Source organism: Rhinopithecus bieti, unplaced genomic scaffold (assembly GCF_001698545.2).
Source record: "Rhinopithecus bieti isolate Rb0 unplaced genomic scaffold, ASM169854v2 scaffold_17653, whole genome shotgun sequence".
Lineage (NCBI taxonomy): Eukaryota > Metazoa > Chordata > Mammalia > Primates > Cercopithecidae > Rhinopithecus > Rhinopithecus bieti.
The window spans coordinates 817423-834412 of record NW_016809173.1 but is presented as its reverse complement, the minus strand read 5'-3'; the positions used below and the strand labels follow the sequence as shown (position 1 = coordinate 834412).

The 16990-nt window shown below is 37.8% G+C and overlaps 1 protein-coding gene across 1 annotated transcript in view; it reads right to left on the bottom strand.

Moving 5' to 3' along the window:
* Window positions 1–7481: 7481 nt before the first annotated feature.
* LOC108539853 (anoctamin-6-like) overlaps window positions 7482–16990 on the bottom strand; it is a 151780-nt gene continuing 142271 nt past the window's right edge. The window contains exons 6-9 of the mRNA XM_017888792.1: window positions 16583–16870; window positions 16270–16383; window positions 14111–14226; window positions 7482–7620 (exon numbers count right to left, since the gene is read on the bottom strand). Of these exons, the coding sequence (XP_017744281.1) occupies window positions 7482–7620; window positions 14111–14226; window positions 16270–16383; window positions 16583–16870 (657 nt within the window). The remainder of the gene's footprint in view (window positions 7621–14110; window positions 14227–16269; window positions 16384–16582; window positions 16871–16990) is intronic.

Here is a 16990-nt window from a genome sequence, read left to right as displayed (position 1 = left end):
ATTATAATACTTAAAATGCCCAGTTCTCAACGTAAAATTACAAGACACACCAAGAAACTGAAAAGTATGGTCCTAACACAGAAAAAAGCAGTAGATAAAGCTGTCCCTGAGGACACCCAGATATTGCATTTATTACATGAAAACTTTTTATATTTAGCAATTATACGTATTTGGAGAACTAAAGGAAATCTTGCCTAAAGAATTAAAGGAAGCATGACAAAGAGAATATCAATAGAGATAGGAATTATTAAAAATAACCAATTAGCAAAGTACAATAACTAAAATAAAAAACTCATTAGAAGGGCTCCTCAGCAGATATGAAATAGCAGAAGAATCAGCAAACTGAAAGCTAGGTCTATTAAGATTATCCAGTCTGAGAAATGGAACAAAAAAGGAAGAGGACAAAGGAACACAGTCTCAGAAATTAGTGGGACACCATCAAATATACCAACACATACATTATAGAAGTCCCAGAGAAAAAAGGAGAGAAACAGAATAAGCAGTGGCTGAAAACTTCCCACATTTAATGAAAACACTATTTTGCACATCCAGCAAACTCAACAAATTCCATGTAGGATAAACTCAAAGAGATCTAAACCTAGGAGTATCATATTCAAAGTGTCTAAAGACAAAGACAAAGAAAACATGGCAAAGAATGGTGACAGCAGAAAGAGAAAAGTGATTCATCACCTATAAAGGGTCCTCAGTAAGATTAACAGCTAACTTTTCACAGAAATCATGGAGGCCAGGCAGTGGGATGATACATTCAAAGTGCTGAAAGAATGACTGTCAACCAAGTATTCTATCTCCAGCAAACCCATCCTTCAAAAATGGAGAAATTAAGACATTCCCAGATAAATAAAATCTGAAAGAATCTGTTGTTGGCAGAGACTTGCTGTATTAGTCCGTTTTCACACTGCTGATAAAGACATACCTGAGACTGGTTCATTTATAAATAAAAAGAGGTTTAACAGACTCACAGTTCCACATGGCCAGGAAGGCCTCACAATCGTGGCAGAAGGCAAAAGGCATGTCTTATATGGAGGCAGGCAAGAAAGAATGAGAGCCAAGTGAAATGGGTTTCCCATTACAAAACCATCAGATCTTGTGAAACTTATTCACTACCATGAGAACAATATGGGGAAAACCACTCCCATGATTCAATTACCTCCCCTCCCACTAGGTCATTCCTACAATATGTGGGAATTACGGGAGCTACAATTTGAGATGAGATTTGAGTGAGGACACAGCCAAACCATATCACCTGCCATACACAGATTGAACAACTTATTTATTTATTTTTTTTGAGACAGAGTCTCACGCTCTGTCGCCCAGGCTAGAGTGCAGTGGCGTGACTTCAGCTCACTGCAACCTCTGCCTCCTGGGTTCAAGCAATTCTCCTGCCTCAGCCTCCTAAGTAGTTGGGACCACAGGCATGTACCACCACACCTGGCTAATTTTTTGTATTTTTAGTAGAGATGGGGTTTTACTGTGTTAGCCAGGATGGTCTCAAACTCCTGACCTAATGATCTACTGGCCTCAGCCTCCCAAAGTGCTGGGATTACAGGCATGAGCCACTGTGCCCAGCCCAGGTTAAACACCTTTAAGCCAAAAACCTGAATTTGAAATGCTCCAAAATCTAAAACTTTTCAAGTGCTGACATAATACTCAAGGAAAATCTTCACTGGAGCATTTTGGATTTGGGATGCTCAAATGGTAAGTATAAGGCAAATTTTCCAAAATCTGAAAAAAAATCTGAAATCTGAAATGCTTCTGGTCCCAAGCATTATGGACAAGAAACACTTAACATATACTAAGAGAGTCCTTCAGGCTTAAATAGATACTTGACAGTAACTCAAATCCACCTAAAGAAATAAAAAGCAGTAATACAGCTAACTACATATATCAATATAAAAAGCAGTGTAAGCATATTTTTGTATGTCACTATTTTCTTCTATCTTATTTAAAAGACACAAAGCAACAATTATTAAACTGTTGGTGAGCTTATAATGCATTGAGTTGTAATTTGCATGATGATAATACCACAAAGGAGTAGAGAAGGAACAGATCTATACCAAAGTAAAGTTTTAGTAAAGAGTAGAACTCTTTACTAAAATGAAAATTTCAAATAATATTTAACTATATTATTTTAAATTAAGTTGTTAATTATAATCCCCAGAGAAGCCACTAAAAAACAAGAAAGAAACAACAATGGAATTAGAATGGCATATTAGAAATATTTAACACACAAAAAAGTAGTAATGAAGGAATAGAAAACAAGAGACAAAAGACACATGAAAAACAAAGAGCAAAATCACAGATGTAACTCCTACTTCATGAGTAATTACATTAAATATAAATGAACTAAATATTAAAATCAAAAGCCAACAAATGGAAATAAATGAAACAGAGGACAGAAAAGTTAAAAAAACAACAAAACAAAGTTGGTTCCTTGAAAAGACAACAAAATTGGCAAACTTAGCTAGGCCGACCAAGATAAAAGAGAAGACTCAAATGGTTAAAATCAGAAATGAAAGGGGAAACATTACTGTTACTCCTACAAAAACAAAAAGGATTATAAGGGGATACTATACATAATTATAAGCCAACAAATTAGACAACCTAGATAAAATGGATGAATTCCTAGAAAAATATGAACTACTTAAGCTAGCTCAAGCAAAAATAGAAAACTTGAATAGACCTATTTTCAACAAATAAAGAGAATGGATTAGCAGAAAAAAAAATTCCTGCAAAGAAAAGTCCAGTCTCAGATGGCTTCACTGATGAGAAGAATTAACACCAATGTTTCATAATCTCTCTTAAAAGCAAAGAAGAGGGAACACTTCTCAACTCATTCTAATGCGACTAGTATTGTGATGATACCAAAACCAAAGACAACATAAGAAACTAGAGACCTAATATCTCTTGCAAATATAGATGGAAAAATCTCCAATAAAATACTAAAAAACCAAATCCTGCAACATATAATAAGTACCACATACTATGACCAAGTGGGATCTATCCAGGAATGCAAGGAGGATTCAAAGTACAAAAATCATCAATTCTTATAATATACCATATTAATAGAATAATGAACAAAAACTACACACAAGATAATGTCAATAGACACAGAAAGAGCATCTGGCAAAATCCAACACCCTTCCATGATTAAAAACACTCAAAACTAGGAATAGAATTTTCCCAACCTGATAAAGAGTATCAACGAAAAAACTCACAGCTAATATCATACTTAATGGTCAAAGACTGAATGCTTTCCTCCTAAGATCATTATATAGAAGGATCTAGTCAGGACAACTAAGTAAGAAAAAATAAAGGCCTCCAAATTGGAAAGGAAGAAGTAAAACTACTTTGTTCACAGATAGCATAACGTTGTATATAAAAATCCTAAGGAATCCACCCAAAATACTATTAGAGCAAATAAGCCAGTTTAGCAAGGTTGCAGGACACACACAAAAATCAGTATATAAAAAAAAGCAATTACATTTCTATACACTACAATAGGTAATCCAAAAATTAAGGAAACAATTTATAACAGCATCAAAAGAACAATGCACTTAGAATAAATTTAAGAGAAAAAAGAAGTATGAGACTTATACACTGAAACTATAAAATATTGTTGATAGAAATGAAAGACCTAAATAAATGAAAAGACATCCTGTGTTCATGGATTAAAAAACTTAATATTATTAAGATGGCAATACTCTCCAAACTGACCTATGGAATCAACATTGTTCTTATCAAAATCCCAGCTGGATTTTTTTCTTTTTTTTTTTGCAGAAATAGACAAGCTGATCCTAAAATTCATATGGAAATGCAAAAGACCCAGAATAGCCAAAACAATCTTGAAAAAGAAAAATGAAAATTTGAAGTTTCCGATTTCAAAACTGACTACAAAGTTACAGTGATCAATAAAGTGTGGTACTTGCATAAAATGCAGACATGTAGATCAGTGGAAAACAACTGAGAGTCTATAAACAAACTCTTAAATTTTTGGCCAACTGCTTTTCAACAAGGGTGCCAAGATAATTCAACAGAGAACAGTCTTTTCAAAAATGGTGCTGGTATACCAGATGGAAATGACAGAGTAGAACTCTATCTCATACCAGGTACAAAAATTAAAATAAATCATAGACCTACATCCATAAAACTCTTAGAAGATAAATGTTAAAAAAAACTTCATGACTTTGGATTCCGAATGGTTTCTAAGACATGACACCAAAAGCACAAATAACAGAATAAAAAGATAAACTAGAGGTCATCAAAATTAAACATAATTTTGTTTCAAAGAATACTATTAAGAAAGTGAAAACACAATTCACAGAATAGGAGAAAATATTTTCAATGTATCTGCTATGGTTTGAATGTGTCTCTTCCAATTTAGGTATTGCCAGTGTGGTAGTATTAAGAGGTGGAGACTTTAACAAGCGATTAGGCCATGAGGGCTTGTACCTCATGAATGGGATTAGGTGCCCTTATAAAAGGAGTTGATGAAAGGAGTTCTCCCCACTTGCCCTTATGCCTTCTGCTATGTGAAGACGCAGCATTCCTCTCCTCCAGAGGATGCAGCCCTCACCAGACACCACATGCTGGCAACTTGATTTTGGAATTTCCAGTCTCTGTAACTATGAAAAATAAATTTCTATTCTTTACAAATTACCTGGTCTATGGTACTGTGTTACAGCGGCACAGACTAAGACAATATACAATAAGGGACTTCTATCCCAAATATATAAAAAATGCTTACAACTCAACAATAGAAAGACAACACAATTAAAATAGGCAAAGGATTTGAATGAACATTTCTCCAAAGAAGTTATACAAATGACAAACACATGAGAAGATGCTCACCATCAGTAGGCATTAGAGAAAACAAAGTCAAAACTGCAATGACATACCACTTCATAACAACTAGAATGGCTATTTTTTTTTTTTAAGTGCTGATGAGGATGTGAAGACATTAGTGTCCTCATACACTGTAGGCGGAATACGCAGTCACTTTGGAAAATACTATGGCAGTTTCTCAAAATGTTAAACCTACAGTTACTGTATATCCCAACAATTCCATTCTTCATTATATTCTCAAGAGATATGAAACCATGTGTCCCCACCAACACTTGTTCATGAATGTTCATACCAGAATTATTCATAATAGCCAAAGAGTAGAAACAACCAAAATGTCTATCAATTAATGAATAAACAAATGCAGTTTATACATATAATGGGATGCTATTTGGCCACAAAAAAGGAATGAAGTACTGATACATGCTACAACATGGATGAACCTCAAAGAGTAGGTGAAATGAAAGAAGACAGTCACAAAAGGCCTTATACTGTATGGTTCCACTTCTATGAAATGTTCAGAACAGGCAAATCCATAGAAACAGGAAGTAGATTGTAAAACGAGTTTTAACAAGAACAACCCATGAGGCCAAGGGAAAGGGATTAGGGAGTGAGTGCTAATGGGCACTGGTTTCTTTTGAGGGCAATAAAAATGTTCTAGAATTAGATGGTGGTGATCACAACTTGGTGAATGCACTTAAAATACCTGAATTGTTTACAAATTTTTAATATTTTCAATTTTGTTACATACTGAGTAGATTCACAAGAATAGAAAACATTTAAAATATTTAAAAGCTTTTATGAAATGTCCAGAATAGGTAAATCCCTAGAAACAGAAAGCAAATAGATGAGTGGTTGCCAGGGGCTAAGGGAAAGGGACACACCTGAATTGTGCACTTTAAAAAGGGCATTTTATGGTATATAAATAATCTCTGTATATAGCTGTTATTTTAAAAAGGGGCATAAGGGCCGGGCACAGTGGCTCACGCCTGTAATCTCAGCATTTTGGGAGGTCGAGGCAGACGGATCACTTGAGGTCAGGAGTTTGAGTCCAGCCTGGCCAACATGGTGAAACCCCATCTCTACTAAAAATACAAAAATTAGCCGGGTTTGGTGGCAGGCGCCTGTAATCCCAGCTACTCAGGAGGCTGAGGCAGGAGCATCGCTTGAACCCGGGAGGTGGAGGTTGCAGTGAGCTGAGATCATGCCACTGCACGCCAGCCTGGGTGACAGAGCAAGACTCTGCCTCAACAAAAAAAAAGAAAAAAAAAAAGAGGGGCATCAGCTTCAAATGGGCATTTGATAGAAACTATAAAAGTAACTGAAAATATTTATAATGTATATATTTTACAGATATCTCATAAATAATTAAAGTCAAATAGTTTTGAGCACAGGCAGTATATGCCCAAGAACGTCCCTCCATTTTCTGCAAATTAATCTGTGTGAAATGCTAGGAAATATGTGGTGTAACTATCACGGTGATTTCACAAAACGAGTTTTAACAAGAACAACCCATGAGGACCTTATAAAATGCAACTTTTGCACTTTTAAATGTATTTTGAGATTTTTTTTTTTTTTTAACTAGAAAAATGTACAAACCAACAGAGAAGTTGAAGACAAATTTAAAGAAAAGGTAACAACATTCGGCCTTTGGCCCAAAACTCTTTTTCAGTGAGGAGGGAAGAGTACTTTAAAGCCATCTGCAGCTTTCGAGCTACGAAGCCATGATGGGTACAACACGCTCAGAATCCTCTGTTAAATCGAAGGGTAATTATGTCTATTCATCAGGGCTGCCATGTAAGCAACCTACCTCAGGAGCAGGCTGACATGCTTGGGGCTTGAAAAATTTGGTTACCAGCTCATTGCTGGTGCCCAGAAATTTTGATCTGGCTGGCACACCTGGATAGCGGCCAGATGATCAAGAGAAAACGCCTGGTTCCCTGCTACATCCCTGCTGGAAGTTGAGACCACCAAAAGCAGAGGTCTAATTATACCATTCAGAACAGTGATAGTGAAACTCAGAGTGCTCTGGCACCCACATATATCCCTTTAGACAGTGCAGCTGGTGTCTGAATTTCAACCTCAGCACAAATTAATTTTTGATTACATTTTTTAAAACATTGTATGAACTATTTTTTTAACGTAAAACCAAGACAACTACTGAGTTTTAAGCAAGCACTTTTAGTATATGTTAAGAAGTCATTTCTAAAAGTAAAACAAAACAAAAAACAGAAACCCCACTAATTTTCCCAGTGGAACCCTGAAGAAATCAGAGCTGCTTTTGGCTCACATCTGCAGGGCTGAGTGTACATTCCTCTGGGAGCCAAAAGTTCAAGGGCAATCCTCCCGCCTCCAGTCCTCCTTCCTTTTTCAAACAAAATATTGTCTTAAAATATTGGAGTGTTTCCTAGGAGTAATATTCCTGTCAGAAACTGGGTTGGATTATCTAAGAAAAAAATTTTTCCATTTCACTTAGTTGTTATGCTCAGAACAAAAGGGATATATCATCCAAGCAATGAGTGTTCTCCAGTCAGTCTTGTCTTACCAAAACAGTTTAAGATCATGAAAATAATTTTATGTCTAACAAACTTTTCAGCATGGCAACAAGGAATAAACAGATGTTACCTCCATGTACAGTTATCTTGATTAAGATATCCATAGAGAAAGCAAGCCACTCCTACGATTGCAGCCAGGAGAAGCATCTGAGTGTAATAGCCCAGCCAAGCAAAGTAGATTCCAATCTTCTCTCCATAATATTTCCTGAAGAAAGACAGAAATTATTTTTAGAAGATACAAATAATTACTCTGCAGCTTCATCCTAATATTAATTTCTGATTTTAAATAAAGGAGGCTTTAAGCTTAAACCTGACTCGATTCACCCTTAAAACATTCATTTTCATAGCAGACCCTGAATTCTATGAAACAAAAAGTGTATTATACATTATAGAAGAACTGATCACTATTGCTGGTTTGCCTGGTGAAAGTATATTAAAATACAGCAAGGGAGAGAAAAATGCTGATTATGGAATAAATACAGAGTATTACTATCATTCTTTGTAAAGATCAGCACTATTTTACACATTCTCCAAAAGACTGTTCTTTATATGCATGAGACAAATGAACATGAACAATCTGCTCAGTTATTTGCTTTTACTTAACTAGGGAAGTTCCTTGGAGGAAATGTAACGTCAATCACAAATACAGTTGAGCTTTAAACAACAGGTTTGAACTGCACGGATCCACTTAGATGTGGATTTTTTTTTTCAATAAAAGATAAAGCTAGTGTGCCTGCCTCTCCTGCCTCCCCTTCCACTTCCTCCACCTCTTCCCACTCTGTCACCCGAGACAGCAAGAATAACCCTCCTCTTTTTCCTCCTCCTCAGCGTACTCAATGTGAAGACAAGGATGAAGACCTTTATGATGATCTATTTCCATTTAGTGAATGGTAAATACACTCTTATGATTTCTTAATAACATTCTTTTCTCTAGCTTTATTGTAAGAATATAGTATATGATACATATAACATTCAAAATATGTGTTAACTGATCATTCATGTTATTGGTAAGACTTCCAGTCAACAGCAGACCATTAAAAGTTTAAGGGGTGTCAAAATTTATATGCAGGTTTTCGACTGTATGTGTGTGGGGGTGTCAGTGCCCCACCCCTGCGTTGTTCAAGGGGCAGCTGCAATAATAATAAGAAAAATAATAATACTAATCTGTAATGGAAGTCTCTCTGACCAAAATTTTTGCAAAACTTATGTAAGAACGAAAGAAGGCAGGATGCATATGACTGAGAAACCCATCACCCTGTATTCCTTATATCTAGCTCTTCTATTTTTTCCTATTTTTTAAAAACTGGTTAATGGTATACTCTGGGGTAAAGGGGGGCCAGGTAGGCAAGATGAAAGAGTGCAGGCTGACCAAGAAGCAGTGCCAGAATTGTTCCTGAAAGGAAGGTCAAGTACAGTCAGGCAGAGTTTAGGAATGAAGAGATGGTTCAGGTGACTGCTGCTGTTGCTGATATTCCCCAAGACTGACTCATTTCTGCCTTCATCTTGATATGTAGAACGAGATTTACTTCACTCTGAGGCCTGCGTGAGACTTCAGGCTCAGTATGGAGCTGGGCTGAATTCGTTGGTCTTAGCCTTTTGGGGACTCAGCTCTGAGCAAAACCTGGAGTTCTGGGAGACTTCAGACAGGAACATCCCTGGGCTGGACCAGCACACACAGGGAAGGTCTGAGACCAGCTCCATGGGTCACAGGCCTGGATGTAGGTCACATTCACAGGGAAAAAGGAAGAGCTCAGACAGACCTGAGGGTGGAATCGGGAGATGGGAGGAACACAGTGTGGTGATTTTCACATGACCGGAACTTTGCTGTCTAGCTCACGGAAGGCAGGCAAACGGCAGGTTCAGGATAGAGCTCGGAAGAGAAGTCTGGCCATGGATTTGAGATGCCTTGGCCTCTTTTTGGTTATGCTCTCTATAATAAGTTTTCATCAGCCATCCATCCTGGAAATGCCATATTTAAATTGGAAAGAATCTTAGAAGTTGCCTGGTCCAACCCCCCAATAATAAAAAATATCCTGCTGTGTTTAAAGAGCTGGTCAGGCAGTCTCTGCTCGGTTATTTACTGTGACAAGGAGTTCAATACTTTCTAAGGCATCCCTGTTACACTGTAAGCAAGGCCAGAAAGATTTTTCAAATCTTAAAAGGAAATCTGTCTCTTAGTTCTTGCTGAAAAGCTGGAAATAATGAGGATTCCTTCAAATGCAATATTTTCTGATCATTGTCCCTCTCTGCCAAATACCTCCCAACTCTTAAAATCCATTTAACACAATTCAGCTTTGATTTTTAAAATCAAAGTTATAAGTACATAATCATTAAATAGTCTAATAGCTCTAGAAGGCTGGTTATAAAAAGGAGCAGTCCCCTACCCCCTCACCTATTTCCTACTGCCCAGAAGCAGTCACTTTAAACTCCTATAGATGCTTAGAATATTTACTTTCCTATCTCTAAATAACACGCAAGAAGTGCTGCTTATTGATTTTTCAGTTTGGTGCATCACCTATTGACTTTCTATTCTGGAAGATGTGGATTAAGCTCTCTTTCAACCCCTTGCCTCATCTAAACATCCACATCTCTATTCCTGTCATCCTCACATAGTTACATATAACTTCTAGTTAGATTAATATTCTTGCTTTACATTATTATGATTCTATAAACACTATTCACAGCTGAATCAAGTCATTGCTATAATTACTTTTTCCTCCCTGCTCAGTATCTTGTTCTCCCTAGAGTTAATAATTGTCTTGATGGTTCATTGCTTAGTGTTGTGTACTTATCAACAGTTCAACCCCAGACTCTCCCCTAATGTGTCACTTTCTCAATAGTTTCAAACACATGAGATCATCTATCAGTTTCAACTCCTTGAATAAATGCCCTCAGACCTCTTCCAACCTTGACTAATGACTCTCCAAGCCCCGCCACAGAACTGTGTCACCTGGGATCTCTCTGTCCCTCTCCCTTGTGCTGGCATTTCCTGTTTACTAACTCTTAGGTCTTCCTTCTTGGTGGAGCACCTCCTCCATTACCTTGCACATCTAAACTGTGAAAATTCCTCATACTTAACAGTTTGAGCATATATAAAGTTACATATATGGTCAAACTTTCCTTAGACATGTGAAGTTACTGCTGTCTTTTAGTGTGTAGTGTCATTGAAAAGCACAATGCTTTTGAGTCTTGATCCTTTGTATGACTTTCTTTTCATTTTGCTTTCTAAAGGCTAGCAGGATCTTCTTTGTCCCCAGTGTTCTGAGCCATCGTGTTGGAGTGACTCAGTGGCTCTATTTTCATCCTCTAGGCTGGGTACTCAGCAGGCTCTTTCCACCTAGAGACTCATGATGTTTAGTTCTTCAGATACTTCTCCGGAAGTACTTCTCAGATTTCTTCCCTACATTTTTTATCCTCTGGTTTCTCACACTCCTATTATTTATACATTGTACCTCCTGGACTGATCTAATTTTTTATCCTTTCCCCCTTTTCTATCCCTTTATAAGTTTTGCTCTATGCTCTGCATAATTTCTTCAACTTCATCTTCTAATGGCTTCTATTGGTGTTTTTCTGTCTAATCACATTTTCAGTTTCCAAGAGCTAGATTTTATTCTCACAACAATCCTTTCTTATAGGATCCTGCCCTTGTCTTGTGAATACCCTATTTTCTTTTATTACTCTGGGGGTAAAAAATGGGAGTCTGGAGGGAAACTTTTCTTTTTCACCTGTGCAAAGTCTAGTTCCCATAGGTTGCTGTTTCCAGTTTGGTTTGCTTTTTGGGAAACCAAATGGAAAGAGCCCATTTTCCCTGCAGTAATCCCTGGGAACCACAGATGAGGTTTAATAGCCTGAATGTTCAAGGGGTTACTAGTGAGAAGCAATGAAGGGAAAGAACATGTGGACCAGGGACAGGGGACAGTTAAATGCATTTCCCCTAGCAAAATATATTTAAAATAGTCACGAAATTTTCTTTACTGAAGCAAAAATAAATAAAAAATAGAGCACATAAAAAATGATTAAGAACCCATCACTCTGCCATCAGATGCTATTGGCTTAACATAAAAGGAAATTAATAAAATGGAAACTTCACATGAATGTCAACCTCAAATATTTACACATGTACAAACATTTAAAATCTTATTTTACAGGGTAAAGAGTTAATGAAAGTGCCTCTTCATGACTGTAATCTCAGTGATTGAATGACAAGGGAATCCAAGTATGACCACACGAAATAAAGAAATCTCTTATGAAATAATGAATCTAAGCAAGGATTGTTGATAGCTGCTATCATCACAAAAAAGAGAGACAAATGGACATTATATACCTTCTGATATAAGTACCCAACTCCACGTATAACGTATTCTTGTATAAAATCTAACCTCAATCAGATTAAGCTTCTAGATGAGGATCCAATTACTTAGCTAATGCAAATACACAAATTATGTAGTCATAGCAAATACAGAGGAACATGTTCAACAACACCACAGGAGAGAATGAAATCAGCAAAACAGGGAATGCAAGGCATTCTTTCAACAACAGCAAGGAAAACAGGAAATAAACAGTGAAACTGAGACCAGAAGAAATTTGAGAGATTGTATTAATTGCAACCTCTGGACCATGTGTGGATCCTGTTTTGAACTACAAAACCATTAAGTTGTTTTTGGGACAGTAAGGGAAATCTGAATCCTGATTATCTGACGATATTAATTTTTTTTTTTTTTTTTGGAGACAGGGTCTTACTCTGTTGCCCTAGAATGCAGTGGCACAATCATAGCTCACTGCAGCCTCAAACTCCTGGGCTCTAGCAATTCTCCCATCTCAGTCTCCTGAGTAGCTGGGACTACAGGTGTAAGCCATCATGCCTGGCTTTTTTGTTTTGTTTTGTTTTGTTTTGTTTTGAAGACTGGATCTCACTATGTTGCTCAGTCTGGCCTCAAGCGATCCTCCTGCCTTAGCTTCCTAAAGTGCTGGGATTAGAGGAATGAGTCACCTCACCCAGCCTTCCTTTTCAAAAGGGGGTATTCTGGTTATGTTTAAAAGACACCTTACTTAGAAATAGATGCTAATGAAATGATGACATTTGGAATTTGCTTCAAAATGATCCAGTGGAGTAGGGAGGGAAAGAAGTGGGAGTAAAAGTGAAACAAGATTAGCTATGAGTTTATAATTTTTGGAGCTGGGTGACAGATGAATGCAGGCTCGCTATGATACTCTATTTCTGTATACATTTGACATTTCCCACGGAAAATGTAAAACAAAACAAATATTCATTTGTTTAAAACTTTCACTTTTAAGGTCTAGTAGTTTTCTCAAGTAGGTGGCTAAGTGCATGGGGCATTGAGACACCATAAAAAAACAGGTACATGACCCAGGCAGACATGAAGTTAATTTTCCTCTCCTCTTCACTCTCCACATGCAATCCATAAACAAGTCCTGTTGACTCGACTCCCCAAACACATCCCAAATCTGCTCCCACAGTCTCTTGCCTGGCTCACACAAACAGCCTCCAACCTAGTGGTCTCCCTGCTTCCTGTACCCCTTATAATCTATTCTCCACATTATCTTTGCAAACTGTGAATAGGATACAATGACTTAAACATTTAAAATATTACAACTGCTTCTCACTGCAAGTAAAGTCTAAACTCTTTTCGGCACTCCTGCCACCCCTCTAACTTCATGTCTTATCATTCTCTTTCTCACTAGCACTGGTCTTTGATGTTTCCTCAAACTTGCCAAATGTGTGTGCATCTCAGGGCCACTGTACACTGTACAAGCTGCCCCTATTCCTAGAAGGACTTCTCCCAAGTCCTCAAAGTACTGACTCCTCTTCACGATCTGGTCTCAGCTTAAATGTCACCTCCTCAAAGATAACTCCCTAAACTCACTTCCCACTCTGCCCTCCCATCCTATTGCTCTGTTATTTTCTTCACTTCAATTAGAAATTCTGTTTATTTATTTTCATATTTTATTGGCTTGTTTGGGTGTTCTTGGTCTATCTCCCACAAGCCAGTATCCTCAGTACTGCCCAAACAATGTAAGCTTCTGGAGAAAAACCAACAGCGTACTTTGGAAAGAAAAACTCTTGAGCTAGTCATTGTATCTTGTGGGATACAATGAAATAGAACCTAGCAGCAGACACAAGAAAAGAGTAAAACTGCATATGTCTTACCATACAACAGAGGCTACATCTAACATTTACTTCTGTGCAATATGGAGTTTGGTGGGTCTGCATCCCAGTTCCTGGTTGGGAGGTAACCTCTAAACCCTTGGAACTTCCTGAGAGATAGGAGTGCCTTTTTATTCATGGTGGGACCCTAGGACTATGCCTGATAGTTTATGCCAGTGAAGTGGCTCATGGTGGGCCTCTAGAGAGTTTGTGCTAATGAGATGACTCAGGGTGGAGGCTGGCCATGCAAGAAAGATCAACCATACGAGTGGAGAACTGGAGCTTTGAGACACATATTACTGGCCATCTTCCAGGGAGAGGATGGTACTGGAGATTGAGCCACATGGGTAATGATTCAATTAATCACGCCCACACAATTAAGCCTCAATAAAAACCCTGGCCAATGAAGCTCAGCACTCTGGGTCAGCTCCCTTAGCTGGCAAGAGTCTTGATGAGTACTGTCACATTCGGATGCTGTGGGGTAACACCCTGAGTACCTCCCCCTGGAGTACTCCCTACAAACCCTCACCTGATAAGATCCAAGGGCTGCTTTTTGTATATGCTTCGAGGATGAGCCCATTCTCTGTACAGAAGGTACCGTTCATTAGGGCAGCTGGGATCCTCTGACTGACGGCGGAATTTGCACTGTGACGCAGAAGGGAACATGTGAGCACCATAATCATCATGTTTTCACAAATCTGTTTCTTAAATGTGATACAAATATTTGATAGTTAATTGTGAATAAGGGGTCCTCACCTGCTGGAAGGGGTGGAAATACCATCTAATTTTTAGTGATTCTTAACCAGGCATGGTACTTAGCCTCCTTGGGGGTCATTTGTGAATGTGGGCAGGATGAATGATTCGGTGTTACAATCCTGGGGAGCACTGCAGGGACTCTGTGAGGGCCCCAGAGATGCTTAAAATGCTTTCAGTGGGGGCAGTCCTACACAATGAAAAATTGGGCCACCCAAGTGCCCAAATCACCACACCAGAGGAACACATGATAGCCCACCCCTCTCCATGGACAATGGGGAAACCAGGGCCTTGGCTGGTTAACAACAGGGTCAATTCTAAAACCTAGGCTTCTTTGCCCCCAGTTCAGCAGTTATTCTGTGATAACAGATAGAAAAAAAACAACAAAGCTTGATATCATGTTATACACTTAGGTTACTCAAGAAACAAAACTTCCTGCTTAAATCCAGTTGTCTTTTTTCCTAACTCATTTTTCTTCTTCTGGCACTAGAACCAGATTACCACCCAGCCAAATCAGGGCATAGGCCCTGACTTTCACACATCTCCCTCTCAAATACCACATGGGACCATCAGTTAGCCTGAATGCAGGACCACTGCAATTAGAAGAGGCTTTAGTGGAAAAGACCTGGCCAAAAGCAAATGTCAACTGCTATAGAACCTTGGCATCCCAAATTAATATTCGTGACAGCTATTTGCAAGTAGCCTCAAAATTCATGTCCTGCTATTTGCTATTAGCTAAATTCAGTGGGGTACAAAAGTAAAACACATGGACTCTCAGGCTGGATGGCTACATTGGGTCTCTTAGGATGAGTATTTACTTCACCCAGCTCCCTGTTCTCTACTTTTCCATGTGTGTCAAGCTGCTGTTTAGTGTCCTAGTTTTATTATGTTATTTAGTACATTTCAATATTGTCTATCCACAAATACATGTACTACACAGTAGAAATTACCAATATCAGTCTTTGCTTTCTTTGGTCTTACAGAGTCAGATGAATTGATAGTGAATATAACAAAGTAATAATGCAATATAATATAGTATTTATTTCAATGATAGAGTTTAAACAGCTTTAGTTTAAAGCTGCTTACAGACCACTGTAAATGTCCCTGCATTTACAGTGGTCATATTTTAAAAATTTCATTTCACGAGAGATGTTCTCGGCTAGAGAAGTACTCTTGAATTTGAGGGGTTGCCGTAGTCTCAGAATGTAGTCCTTAAAAAAATGTCAACAATCTGGGGTACTGCCATTGTCACAACAACCCTGACAGATGCCTTTTTAAAAGCCCAGGGATATTCCAGGGGACAGTTTGAAAATCATATTCCAAATGAGGAAGTAAAGTCTATGTTACAGAAAATGATAAATAAGAAGGTCTAACATGTATTTTGCTGACAAAGAACTAATTTTTTTTGGTTGATAATAACATCTGTTAGTAATTACGAAAAGAGCTAACACTTATAATAGTATTTATTATATGCTAGGGACTAACATTTAGATTAATTTAATGGATTAATTTAAAGCTCTTAACAACTCTAGGAGGTAGGTTATAATTTATTCCCAGCTTATTGATGAAGAAATGGAGGAAGAAAGGCTAAATGACTTTCACAAGGTCATCTAGCTAGAAAGTGGCAGGGCAGGCATTTTGGTCCCAGAAATGCTAACACAGATTAACTGCTAATCTATACTGCTTTACACATTAATTGTGAGAGAGGTACTGTCCATTCGTTCATTTGCTCTTTTAAAACTGAGTATCTTTATGACTGGGATCCATCTGTGAACAAAAGACCTGGTTCTTATCCTAAATGAGCTTGTAATCTTGCAGTATGTTCCCTTCATTTTATTGAGGAAGAAACTTACAGTCAGGAAAGTTAGCCCTTTGCTATTGTCAACACCAGAGTACACAGAAGGCCTTTTAGTTCATTTTTGCCTTTTAACTTACATCATGGAGTGGGAAAGCTGCCTTGTAGATCCCAGAGTTTACAAGTCTGTTGATCCCAAACTTGCTAAGATTGTTTATCAGTTGATACTTGACCCGAGAGAGGATGAAGTAAACCTAAAAAGATTCCAAAATAGAGTGTGTGGTTTATACAGTGTAACTAGCCAATCCAATCATTGTTTACTACTGTAACATGAATCTACTGGCATATTTCTTTTCTTTTGTGCAGTTTTAAAATAAAACCAAACCAACCAAACCACAAAACAGCAGGTTCCAAATTACCCCAAGACAGCAACTAAATGTGGTTTAGACTTACAATGCGGCTTCTGGTGGCTGGATTGAAGAAAGCATCTCTATCAACAATGTAAAAATCATTCATCCGGTTCTTCTCAAATGGGGCAGTGAAAAACTCTTGCTCTGGCTTGATGATGCTTTCATCTACACTGAGGACTTTGGTAAACCAGTTGAGTGTACCAAAGGCCGAGGACCGGTTTTTCAGATCATTGGGTTTCAGAGGCAATTTGATGTGCATTATCTCAGCATAAGTACATAACACCTCCCATGGTGCATGTACTTTTACAAATACAAGCTTGTCATCCAAAACCTATATTGAAAAAATAAAAACACAGAACAAGAAACCAAACCAACTATTTTCACAATTTTAAAACACAGATTTTCTTATGTTGTTGGTAGCTTAAAGAAAAAATACAGAGAACACCACTAA